This window comes from Scomber japonicus, chromosome 14 (genome assembly GCF_027409825.1).
Source record: "Scomber japonicus isolate fScoJap1 chromosome 14, fScoJap1.pri, whole genome shotgun sequence".
In the NCBI taxonomy this organism is placed as follows: domain Eukaryota; kingdom Metazoa; phylum Chordata; class Actinopteri; order Scombriformes; family Scombridae; genus Scomber; species Scomber japonicus.
The window spans coordinates 24,866,085-24,878,678 of record NC_070591.1 but is presented as its reverse complement, the minus strand read 5'-3'; the positions used below and the strand labels follow the sequence as shown (position 1 = coordinate 24,878,678).

Here is a 12,594-nt window from a genome sequence, read left to right as displayed (position 1 = left end):
ATGTGTATATTAAGAGTTATTCCTATTTTGTCGTGTGACTGTTGTGTGACTGTTAATAAGTTAATTGTTTAGTGTGGATGAATGGCTTCGAAATGTTAACCCAAACACATGAAAGTGGCTGTAGATGAAAATGATCATAGAGAATGATGACAGAAAATTAGATGATTGCTATATTATTATTGTTGTTGTAAGGAATCACTGGTGTTTTTTTGTTTTTTTTTAAATTGACGTAAATATGTAGCAGCAAGATATCATCTCCAAATGATGTGTAGCAGGTGTGTAGGACAGGGTATTGTAAATGTATTGTTACTTTTTGTTTTTCAAAAATGTGAGTACTTTTTATAAGTAGTCAAACCAAAGTCTTGTTGCGTTTTCAAATTTGCCTGTGTGTGTGTTTGAATGTGAGGTTGAAGTTTTTAAGAAAAATGTGTGTGTGTGTGTGTGTGTGTACAGGCTGTCTTGCAACCTTGCATCTGTATGTATGTGTTTTGGTGTTTCATGTTGTACAAAGCTTGTATTAAACACATAGGCAGAACGATCCTGTGAAAGCATGTTTGTTCTGTATATTGCATTTAAATTGCTCTGGCTGTAGCTTGTATAATAAATTGGAGTTCTTACACCTTGAAGTCCTATGTCTAGTCTTTGAAATCATTGTTCCTTTTTACTGGCAGGTCTCCAAAACTATCACTGTACAAGGACGTGCTGTACTTGCTGCCTGGGGACCCATTATAACCGGAACAAGGTTGTTCCACTTGTGTGCCTCCAAGATGGTGCACACGAGAGGGAGACTGTCATTGAGGGGAGAAAATGATAAAACAATGTTAGTATCTAGTTTTAGAAGAATATGTGGGGATACCTAGTGTCAGCCATGTCCTCTCTCCAGCGTTGCTTTTACTGTTTGTATTTTTAAATGTATATCTTGTATGAGCAGGAGCTACTTTATTATTATTAGGTTTGTACCACCCATCTTTTACTTTGCCTAGACAGGAGTTACATCACATCACAGTAAAACCACACATCATATGGTGATGCATGCACAAGTGATACCTCCTTTTGACTGCACCAACTTTAAAAGAGCCTCTTATTGTTGTAAACATTTCTGAACAGGAGAAGTGGTGATGCTCACCTTCCTCTTTTTGGAAATGAGTTGTGGTTTTCCTGTTTACAAACGAAGGTGTTTCCTGTACCTTGCCTTTACAGCTGATCCAACCACTGTAGTGAATTTAGTGTGTGGGCTGTTTAAAGCCAGGTGGCCTTAATGTGTGTCATATCTTATTTGCACTGGTAGAATAAGCTGTTGTTGTTGCTGCTGCTGCAGAGAGTCCCCAGAATGAGCATATCTTTAAGATCACTGATTGCAGTACAGTGAGTGACCAAAAGAGGGTATAAAAGCAAAAAGTGATGCTGGATCCCCTAAATGACCCACTGCCATAATGAGATGAAGTGTCAAGAGAAAATATCACTTGATTGAAGAAAATGATCTCATTATAAGAGATTGAGATGTTTTTTGGTCGTGAACTACTTGTTGCAGTTTCTGTTCCTTTAGTCTTACCGACAAAGGTGGCGTGCCATCATCTTCCACTGTGACAACGAGTCGATATTCTTGCTGGCGCTCGCGATCCGGAGGGGCTGGACGTGTTACCATCTCTCCTGTCACACGGTCCATGCGGAAGGTTAGATCCTGGTTTCCGGCGGTGATGTAGTAGAACAGCATGGCGTTGGGGCCGATGTCCCTGTCTGTAGCTGTCACGCGGAGCACTGACGTACCTCCTCCAACATTCTGCAATTTACATAATAAAAGAGGCATCGATACCAATTGCCCGTGGTAGTATAAACGCAAACTTGTGACTGCATGGTGAAATATTATTGTGTCAACTGAAAACCACCAGTACTTATTCAACAGTGACATTGTTAAGCTTCAGGTCAAGATCCACACAAGACTAAAGACCTTCTTCAAAACTCGCTTCATGTAATGTGCCAACTCCCACCTCGCTTATGCTGACGTTGTAGCCCCTCTGGCTTTCAATAACGGGCGCATTGTCATTGACGTCCAGGATGTTGATGGTGAGCGAGTGATCAGTGTGTCTGGGGGGTGAGCCATTGTCTATGGCACGCACCTGTAACAACACACACATGCACTGCTGTGTACTATTATGTAGGCCTGACCATGCATTTGGACACACAGCATATAATCACATAGAGGGCAAAGAGATCAAGTGTATGTCTGTCTTATTTGATGCTTGGTTGAAAGTAAATCCAATCTTAAGAATGCTTTTACTTTTACTTTAAAAATTGACAAGAAAATCATCTCAGAGTCTAAAAAACGACCACAAGTTGCTTTCTATTGTCAATGCTTGTACTCAACTTACTATGAAGTGACTATTATTTTTATAAGACACATTCAGCTTGTTTTTTTTTGGACTGAGATTAGAACTAATTTTGGGTTGTGGTGCAAGTGTTAAATTCAATTGAAAGATCAGTGTGAAGCTCATATGGTCATATAGAGAATGTCTACCACCTCACTGGTTAATAACAACACTAGTCACAACACTAATCCCTGATGAGAGATATCTGTATTTTTTTGTTCCTCTTTTCACTGGGTTGAAGGGGGGCAGAGTGCATTCAGAAAGAAGGTGTTATTTAGTCATGAATGTTTAATGTTACAGAGGTGTTATATTTAAGATGTTAAGCCATTAGAGGACATTACGCACAAAGAAGTGCCTGAGGTTATTCAGGAACTGGGTAATTGTATAGTTTTCAAGCAGATAATTGTCTTATTATTAGCATAAAGAAGAATGCTGAATGCATGTGGATTGCTGTCTAACCTTGAGTAGGTAACGGTCCACTGACTCTCTGTCAAGTGGAGCATTGACATAGACCTCCCCATAGGTGTGGTTCACTGTCTTGATCTTGAACACATCCTCCATGTTGCCTGCCACCAGAGTAAAATTGACCTGAAAGTGAAGAGTCACAATGAGAAAGACAAAGTGAAAGGAGGAGTGTTAGTAAGAAAATGAAAATATCAGGTTGAGTAAGAAGCACTTATAATAAACAGTTGTATTTGACCGCACAGGCTCTGACACTTGATTAAATCCTAGTACATGCTGATTATTGATTAGATTAGTGATTTATACTTATAAACAGTATAAATGCTGAAATGACATTACCAAGAAGAAAGGCCATTAAAGTGTATCTGACCCACATTGAGCAACAGAACATGATTATGAAAAAAATGTTGCTGCATGTATGAATGAGAAAGAATAAAACAGAAGGAGGGTGGGTTGAGTTTAAAAAGAAAAACTTGAAGTGGTTGGGACGAACAAATGTGGTTCTAGCAAAATAAGAGGACCACTTTGCTGAGATGTCAAAATCATTTGGAGATTCTTTAGACAGGTTCAAGAGCTTCAAGAGTACCCACACATCATATGAAAATGTACAAAAACCAAAAAGAATAAAACATAACTACTGTGTCATATTCAGTGTGGAGCAAACTGGTGACCTCACCTCAAGCCCCACACCTTATTGAAAAAAAAGTAAACATTTTGCAACATTTGTGATGGAAAACATTTTGTGCTGTAGTTTTGTTTTGTGCAGTATAGCAGTAGGGGAGATTTCCTGTTAAATTAACAATGTCAGATACACTGTAACTGCCTATCTTCTCAGGGATGTAATTTCAGTAAGGTTTCTAAGTTTATTAAGTAATTGTGATAATGTTCACTTGATGATATAATGCCTCTTATAGTGCAACATCCACAAACTTCTGAGCCCTAGTTTGTTCCGCTTTCTTTCGCTCTCACCAGTCCATTCAATCCAGCATCTTTGTCCCTTCCCAGCACAACTGCCACTCTCTTCCCCATGGGTGTGTTTTCCAGGATGTCCACTGAAGTATCAGATGTGATGTCAAACTCGGGTCTGTTGTCGTTCACATCCAGGATGGTGATTGATACCTGTCGAGAGATAAGATCAAATGTGGGCTCCATAACTTACCAAATGATATTTTCAAAATGACTAAAATAACCAAAACCCACTGTAAAATACAACAATATCACTTTTCATACTTCAGATGAGTAAATTACATGATGTGCTTTAGCCCTATCAAAAGATCAGTCTTACCTTCTGCAGTTCCAAAGAGAGATGCAATGAATAAAAGAGGAATGCCATTAAGCTTTCTACAACAGAATAAACAACAACCACTGTAATAAATTCCATGTGAAATGATGGATAGGGATAAAGTAACGTAAAATTCAGAATGAAGCACCGTACCACAGTGGAGTCCTTTTTAGGTCCTCCATCATCGGCTACAACAGTCAAGGTGTACATATCTCCCTTCTCTCTATCCAGCAGGCCTGTCACTGTGATACGGCCCTGAAAACATCAAACACATCAGCATACACTGTATATTTACCTCTTGAAAGAGTCCATACTGGAGAAAAATCTTCCCAATACAACAGACAGTGAGCAAAGACAGAGACAGAGAAAGACTAGCAAGTATCATAAAAATCTACTAAACAAACCCAATTTTTCATCTAAGGAACCAAATCACTTCAAAGCAAACAAACTCTTTGATCAGCTGACAGGAAAAGAGCTCTAGCTTAAAACACAAAGGAAGAGGTGTTATCGTGTCACACCGTGGTTAATGCATGAAAAACATATTTGATGGAAGGTGGTTGCAGTCTCTGAAGTGCATACAAAAAACAGGCACGTACATTGTGTTCTTATCACTGGTGACCTTTCCCCCACTGCTCTCCCACTCACCGTGACGCTGTCTATCTTGAAGAGGGCTAGAGCTGCGGGGGACGTATCAGGGTCGAATCTGTAAGTCAGCTGGTTTAAGTTGTCGGCCGACTGGGCCTGCACCTGGACCACCTCCGTCCCAGTGGCGATGTTCTCACGCAGCGAGGCCTCGTAACCGGCTGAGAAGAAGGCCACGGCCTCATCCAGCTCATTAAGTAGGGTGACGTAGACGGTGCAAAAGCCCCGGTGGAAAGGTGGGGCCTGGTCAGTAGCTGAGACGTTCATCAGATATGTGGTCTTGGTCTCATAGTCCAGATAGTCCACGGTGGTTACTAGGCCGGTGCTCACGTCCACCTCAAACTTGCGGTCTGAGCCGGACACAAGTGCATAAGCTACAGCTCCACCATCACCTGAACGGAAAGGGGAGGAGGAGGTTGGTGAGGAAATGCATGTGAACAAGGGAAAAATATTATTTTCAATGACAACTTTAACAACTTTGAGAGTATAAAGTTGTAACTTTGGATATTTTGGAAAATCTTGTAACAGTATTGAAGCTGTAGCTACGACATGGCAAACAGCCTTCCCAACTTTGTTTTTACAGTAAGAGTGTTGTCAACATTCGGTTCTGTTCCCTATGCTACGTTTATTTTAGATTCACGGCTGTGCTAAGGTTTTGGAAAATGTGTGTCACGGCATCAGATGCGTCAGAGAGTGCCTAAGAAACACTTAACCAAACGGGAAGTGAATAGAGGAAGTCTCTGCAATGTGGAGCAGAAGCAGATATTTAAAAGCTAGTTACAGTCAACATAATTGTGATGTAAGATACAGAAAGTTCTGGTATAGAGGTCAGAATACAAACACTAGTGATGGGTTTGGTGTCATGTCAGAGTGTCAGATACAGCAGACCCTAAGGTAGATGTTTAAAGCCACGATCAGCTAAATGTCTCTTTCTGTTTCGTTGCGGTATGAGGATGAACTTGGCCGAAAGGCCGAAAATAGGAACTGACATCAAACTTGCGTTTCGTGATTGATCTGAGACTGAACTCACCAGAGTCAGGGTCTGTGGCACGAACCACAATCACAGAAGTGCCAATGCCAGCAGTCTCTCTGAGGCCCAGACGGTTGTATTGTTGCTGGGTAAACACTGGCACCTCATCGTTGGCATCGTCCACATATACGATCACCTACAGGAGAGGACATTTTAAGCTGTACATCAACTATACTATACAACTAAGTTTGAGGAGTAATAAAAAGCACACATGACTTCAACAAAAAGTTTTTAGCTTCTACACTGGTCACCATCCACTGCCCCCTCACCCTCACAGAGCTCCTCATGCTGCCCTCGTCACTGTTGAAGGCCTCCACTTCCAACACATGGGAGCTGCTGGTTTCTCTGTCCAGAGCCCTGAGGCCTCTTGTCACCAGCCCTGTCTGCCTGTCTATGCTGAACAGATTGTTACTGTTCCCTACATTCATTCACAATTCGAATGCACACACACACACACACACACACACACACACACACACACACACACACACACACACAGGAAAAGAGGGAGGGAATGTGTAACAGAGTAAGTGACTTCAATAAAAATGCACATTTTAGCAAAACATTTAACCTAGTTTATGATTTGAGTAATTTCTCCATAGGCATCTGCCAACTGGGTGAGATAATTTCAGTTGCCTCCAATGCAAACTAGTGTTTATGTTTTAAGAACCTGTCACTACTGGGATTTTCACTGTGGAAAGATTTGCCTTCTACTACTTTTAGACAGTTTAAAAACAAGTGAAATTGCATTGGAAACAAGAGAAATGATCATCAGAAACTTGACATGGAAACTTTTTAGGGGAATTTCTTGCCTGCATTCACGGTATACCAACCAACGTCAATGACACCACAATCAGTTATTTTAGTAATTGAATAATTAAATGCAGCATGTGGGCCTGCTCTCTCAGCGCGTCCGTTTGTGGGTGTCGGTGTGTGTAAATGCCATCTGGGAGGAAAAATTTAAGTACAGCAGCACTTACCAGTGATGATTCTGTACAGAACTCGGCCATTCTCCCCCTGGTCTGCATCTGTAGCTTGCACCTGTACAGACAAGCAAAAACTCAACACAAGGGACACCAGACATAACCAAATATACAATAATATGTAAAACACAAACAAAAACGCTGCCTAGAAAGGCAGAGGATGCAAAAATGTTTAAGAGCCATGATTTTGCAGCTGCTGTCGCAAGAGACGTGATCAGACGGATTTAGTTACCAGTGATCAAAGTCTGTCCTTCAGTTGGATGTTGAGTGTTGACCTCTCTGGTGTGTTTATCCCACACTACTTCACATGATATATAATACACTTCACAATTTTACAATTTTGATTGATCAGATAGTTTCCATAAACAGATGATTTACTTCCTCCTTCACCACACACCCACTGCTGCCCAGTTTCATCTTGCCACCATGCCAACATGGCTTGGCAGTGAGTACCTCCCTCTCTCTGTCTGTGTGTTACAGGCAGAAGGCCAGAAGCAGCCGAAAAAACCCCAAAGTCGGCGCAGACAGCATGGCTCCACAGTGTACACAGATAAATAGTGGAGCATGCTGAGCTGCTGGTGAATGGACCATGTCATAAGACTGACTTCTGAATCCAGAGAGGCACAGAGACGCTGGCATCGGATGAGGCTGACTTCATGTCACTCCCAGCTCCTCTGTGGATTTGTGCTTACAAAGTGCATATTCAATCACACACACACACACACACACACACACACACTTGAGATACTCAAGCACATGTATGTACACTCAGGTACACACAAATACAGACACACACACTCTCACAAGTCTCCCTGTCTCTCACTCTCTCGCTCTCTCTCTCTCTTGAACTGTGTGTCCTCCTTTGCTCTCTCTTGCTTCCTCTGTGAAGAGGGGCCCAACTTCAGTCTCATTAGCTTTATAAAGAGATGTGGAGAGGAGAGGAGAAAGAGGAGGAGAGGGGAGGGGGAGAAGGGAGAAAAAAAGAGGCTGGGGGGTCAGATTGGTGAGTGATGAATAGGGTATTACACAGTGGACTGCACCACTTTGGCCATAAAAGGGGGTGTGTAAAGTGTAAGACTACATTGCAGAGCCAGATGTTGTAAGTGTAAGCAGGTGAAGTGTAAGCATTGAGAGATTATTGACTGAGCCTCAGCGGGGCTCAGAAAACACATTATTGTCTTTTGCTCTCTGGCATTAAAACAAAAGTGAGATATCTTCAACCATGAAGCTGTTACCCACATTTTACCCCCTTTCCCTCCTTGTTTCCCTCTTCCTCTCCGGCGTTTTCCCCTCTGTTTCTGGGAAAGCAGCAGTTTAAGGGGGGAAAAACAAGTGTGTAGAGCCAAGAAACAGGTCTGACCTCAGTTACTGGGACTAAGCAAGGTGCTGTTTTAAAGAGTCTCTAAAGTGTGGGTGTGAGTATATACTGTATTTTTGAACGGTTTTATTCCAAATCACTACAGGTTCAATATGAAGAAGAAATGTGAATTGATTTGTATTTTAGAGGTAAACAAATTCAAGTCTTAAGGTCTTAAGAAAGCTAAAAATCTCATTAATGTCTGTTACTACTGTATATGTATTTCATGTCTGCTGTGGAGTCTGTTTTTTGCAATGAATTTCCTAAAATCCACATTTCGACATATGAGCTGCAACATGTGCTCGAGGAACTGCACATTGTCTGTGGGAGTTATGCGGAGATTGCTGTGTTTGCATTTGGTTGAGTATGATTAAGACTGAAATGTGGAATTGAATATTAGCAAATAGACGGGACATCTGACTTCCATGAACTGTTTCTGTATTCCTCATTCAATTTATGCTCCCACTATGTGGATGATACAGAGAAGATATGGTGAGAAATACCATAAATCAGAGAGCAATCAAGAGGCAATGAAATACAAAAAAAAATCTAATATGCTTTTGCAAGCACTGGAAAACTTGTGAGCGCATAATTGATCAAACTTTATAAATGTGAATAGGTTAGACAAAGTGCACATGTAAAGAAGTTAAGGGATGAGTTTCAGTGTTTCAAAACTAGCTGAGCAGTCAGATCTGGAGGAGCAACAATGTGGGGTGATAGTGAGGGAGAGTACCTTACAGCTAAGCTGCCAAGCTTAAGAGCAGCGTGCCTAATCATGAATATGTGTAGTACAAGCAACAGTATGTAGGGTGAGAAGGAAAGTTTGTGTTTGAATAGTTGTGGGTGTGAGTGAGTGTGTGAGTGTGAGTGTATGTGTGTATATGTGTGTGTGCGGTAGCTTATGTGCTTGGAGGCGCTGACTAATGAACTGACTCTCTAACGAGCCATCCTGCTCCACTGGCCTTTTCACAGCTTTCCTGGCATTTGGTCTTAAAAATAATTTCACGTCCCAATGTGTTTCCCTTAAACCGATAAGCCATGCTTTGTCTCCGCTGAATTAAGGACGATGACATTTACAAATGTTACTATGCTGAAGATGGGGGTGCAGAGAATGAGAGGGGGATAATTGGAGACTGGGGTAGAAAAGGTGGGGGGTGCCTTACATTTTACAAGGGGCATTTTAATAAACCCAATTTGTTTTACATTGAAGAAAGCCTGTCAAGCATTGACGGTTTTGTAGTCCTTGATTTAATAGCTACATAATTGCCGCAAATGCCAAACACTCACCGCATCTGCATGTGCATGCAGGCGTTTCTGTGCATATTTGTGCGTGTGTGTGTGTAAATGTGTGAGTACGCATAATATAAGCCCTTGAGTGTATGATCCCAATAAAGTGAAAATAAGCCCCCAAATAAACCTACTCAGCTTGGTTAGGCTTGGCTAGTGAGGCAAAACACGGCATATCAAGAGAGCTGCTGTGGCACTTTGATAGAGGCTGACCACACACACACACACACACACACACACACACACACACACTCAAAAACAGCCACAAACACAAGCAGACAAACAAACACATGTGCACACACATACACAAAAAAACATACCTAGATTTCCAATCTGATGTTTTTTTCTCCATCCAGGGCACCATGAACACCAGTGAACTAGGCTCCAACTTTACCCTGTCCTCTAACACAGAAAACATCACTCTGTCCAGCCTGACATCCACCGCCATCTCTCCCACCACTGCACTAACTCCATCCTATTCTTCAGACATCCATGACCCACAATTCACCATCATGGTGGTGCTTGGCTTATCGCTGCTGCTGGCAGGGTTGGCAGCCTTCCTGGCAGTGTGCCGGCCCTCTGAACAGGACGGGGACTCTGAGGCCAGCTGTGGCCCAGGGGAGAGCTTGACCCTTGGAAAAAGCCATTCCAGTGAGCCCCAGCTCAAAGTGTGGAAGAGGCTGGGCTCCTATCGTCGTTCATACAACATCTCCTTCAGAAGACCGCCGTATCGCAGGCCGCACGAGCGTGACAGCACACATGCTTCTCAGTCTCCAGACAGACAGACAGTACAGCCAGAGGCCAGAGTGGAGCCGCACCTCACCATGCCTTGCCTATTTGACTACGTCACTGAAATCTAATTGGAGGACTGATCGAGGACTGACTGCCTGCCCCCCTAAACCAGAGTTACATTGCTTTTTTATGTCGTGAATATCATATATAACTTTTTTAGTATTTGTTTTAACATATTTTGAATGCTAGATGGACGAGGTTTACAAATGAGGCAATTAAAAAGCTTTGCAGCATTGTTTATACATTTTTGTCATTGATCATTTTACTATCTATAAGAGACAACATAATTGCTAGGAGTGTAATTATTCAATCTAAGAATGACTCCATTAGATTCTCTCAGCAAGGATTTGATGCATCACCAAAACTTAAATGCGGTCTAGGGAATAAATTGAATTAAAATGTCATTAAATTCAATTTCTTACACAAAGTATAAGAGCTCCTCCTGATAGGAATTGACTCAACTTAAGGCCCTTAAATGATTGCAGCTCAGTTAAGTCTACACAATATTCTCAACAATAATGATTTATGAAGAGGTAATTTCCTCCATATCATATTCACAAGCATCATTGCTCTAAATCACCCAGCTAATCACTCTGATGCAGTAAACCCAATCCATCTGGTAATTCATATGCATTAAGACAAACACTATTAGACGTGATGGGTCATCAGCAATGAAAAGACGAATGCGACCTGAGCCAACTGATTCTTTGTGTATTGTGATTGTTACATTAGAAAATAAAGTGATAAAGTTTAAAAAAAAGTTTGACTGCTGAAGGTTGAGTATGCTTCTATGTGTGTGTTTAGTAGTGTGTGTTTAGTAGTGTGTGTTGTCCACCTGAAGGATGCTGGTTCCTCGGGGGACGCTCTCCAGTATGCTGGTCTCGTAGCTATTTTGGAGGAAGATGGGCCTGTTGTCATTTACGTCCTGCACTTCAACAAATACAGTGGCTGTGCCTGTCCTCCTGCTGCCTGCTGGACCGTTGTCTATGTGCAGAAACGGACACATTTCACAAACATATTGGTTACAGTCATCCAGGTTTATGCTAATTGTAGCCGTAACACTAGGACAGATGACAGAGACATGGCTGTTTAGAAAAAGTGGAACTAGATATGTATTAACAAGCTTCAGAAAGAAATGAAGAACCAAGATAGAAACATTGTTGGCTTATTGAAACTTGGGTCACTTTCAGCTTCTTATGAATTAGGAGATTATGTTTAATTCTGTTTCTTTGCACAGTTTCATACTATCTGCCTCTTCTCCTCGTCTCTTGTGTTGCTTGCCCCCTAAAGTAGAAGCCACTCTGACTCAATGGTTTCCAAAACAGGAAAACCTCATAGTTTTTGTTCTTTCTTTTCAAACAGGAACAAAGGCAGTTGAGCAATAGTATGGAATCACTGCAGATGTGCTTGCATCACTTTTTCCCCCCTATCACCACACAAAAGTAGAAAGGAGCAGTTTTGAAGTGGACAAACAAAAGAGAAACAAGAGAAAACAAGCCCTGTTATTAACAAATACAAACACACAAGATGAAGATGATAAAAAATGCTGGTTTGGATACTCCCAACACACCACAAAAAAAAGATATGAATTCATGACGCACCGATAGCTTCTACCACCAGAGTGTATGCCGCCTGAGTTTCTCTGTCTAGACCAACCACTGTCCGAACAATGCCATCCCTGAAGCCCACGCTGAATTTACCATCCTGATTACCACCTAAAAATACAAAACACAAACACATGTCCAAAGTTAACTTGCAGTTCCTTTGTAAAACCCACACATTCACTCACAAACAGCCATAAACACTAACAGAAACATGCAAGAGGAGCTCACCTCATACACAAACTTACACAGTGATGGATGGATGGACAAAGGTACTTTACGTGCACATATTTCCAGTAACTGTATGACTGTCTAGCCCACAGACAAACAAAAACACAAAAACACCTCCCACTGTAACCTCTGACCTGTGATGAAGTAGCTAAGTTCGGCGTTGAGGCCGGCGTCGTTGTCAGAGCAGCTGAGGCGAGCTACAATGTGGTCTCTAGGGACACTCTCCTTCAGGGTAACATTGTACACGCGAGGGTTGAAGGTGGGCGTCTCATCATTTACATCCAGGACTGACCCACGCACGCACACACAAAACACACAGACAGACAGAGGTGAGGACACACAGATAGATGTACATGAGAACAAATAAGGCAGCAGGGTGGCACAGTGAGTACAAAGACCATCTTTAAATCCGAGGATTCAGGTTTTAGTACATGATCTGCTTCCTGCTGTTCTGTGGCTGATCTTGACCTCTGATTGCCCTGGAAGGGTACGTGACATGAAACATGTTGCCACACAACAGTTATTTTGTCAAATTGAAGACATTTCATTGCTTCAAACTCA

The 12,594-nt window shown here is 41.9% G+C and overlaps 2 protein-coding genes across 3 annotated transcripts in view; one reads left to right on the top strand and one right to left on the bottom strand.

The window, feature by feature from the left end:
* cdh23 (cadherin-related 23) overlaps positions 1–12,594 on the bottom strand; it is a 158,219-nt gene that overhangs the window by 30,458 nt on the left and 115,167 nt on the right. The window contains exons 25-37 of one of the 2 annotated variants that reach the window (XM_053333442.1): positions 12,168–12,320; positions 11,803–11,916; positions 11,037–11,185; positions 6,759–6,823; positions 6,052–6,193; positions 5,783–5,918; positions 4,756–5,144; positions 4,264–4,365; positions 4,114–4,116; positions 3,798–3,947; positions 2,826–2,954; positions 1,989–2,117; positions 1,553–1,780 (exon numbers count right to left, since the gene is read on the bottom strand). In XM_053333442.1, coding sequence (XP_053189417.1) covers positions 1,553–1,780; positions 1,989–2,117; positions 2,826–2,954; positions 3,798–3,947; positions 4,114–4,116; positions 4,264–4,365; positions 4,756–5,144; positions 5,783–5,918; positions 6,052–6,193; positions 6,759–6,823; positions 11,037–11,185; positions 11,803–11,916; positions 12,168–12,320 — 1,889 coding nt within the window. Of the gene's footprint in view, positions 1–1,552; positions 1,781–1,988; positions 2,118–2,825; positions 2,955–3,797; positions 3,948–4,113; positions 4,117–4,263; positions 4,366–4,755; positions 5,145–5,782; positions 5,919–6,051; positions 6,201–6,758; positions 6,824–11,036; positions 11,186–11,802; positions 11,917–12,167; positions 12,321–12,594 lie in introns of both variants that reach the window. The other variant, XM_053333440.1, reaches the window with a different exon arrangement.
* On the top strand, positions 9,772–10,269 carry LOC128373171 (uncharacterized protein C10orf105-like). The gene has a single exon (XM_053333455.1). It carries the CDS (start codon positions 9,772–9,774, stop codon positions 10,267–10,269), a length of 498 nt encoding a protein of 165 aa, XP_053189430.1.

Coding starts and splice junctions, on each gene's coding strand:
- LOC128373171 (XM_053333455.1), top strand. CDS start 9,772: ATGAACACCAGTGAACTAGGCTCCAACTTTACCCTGTCCTCTAACACA.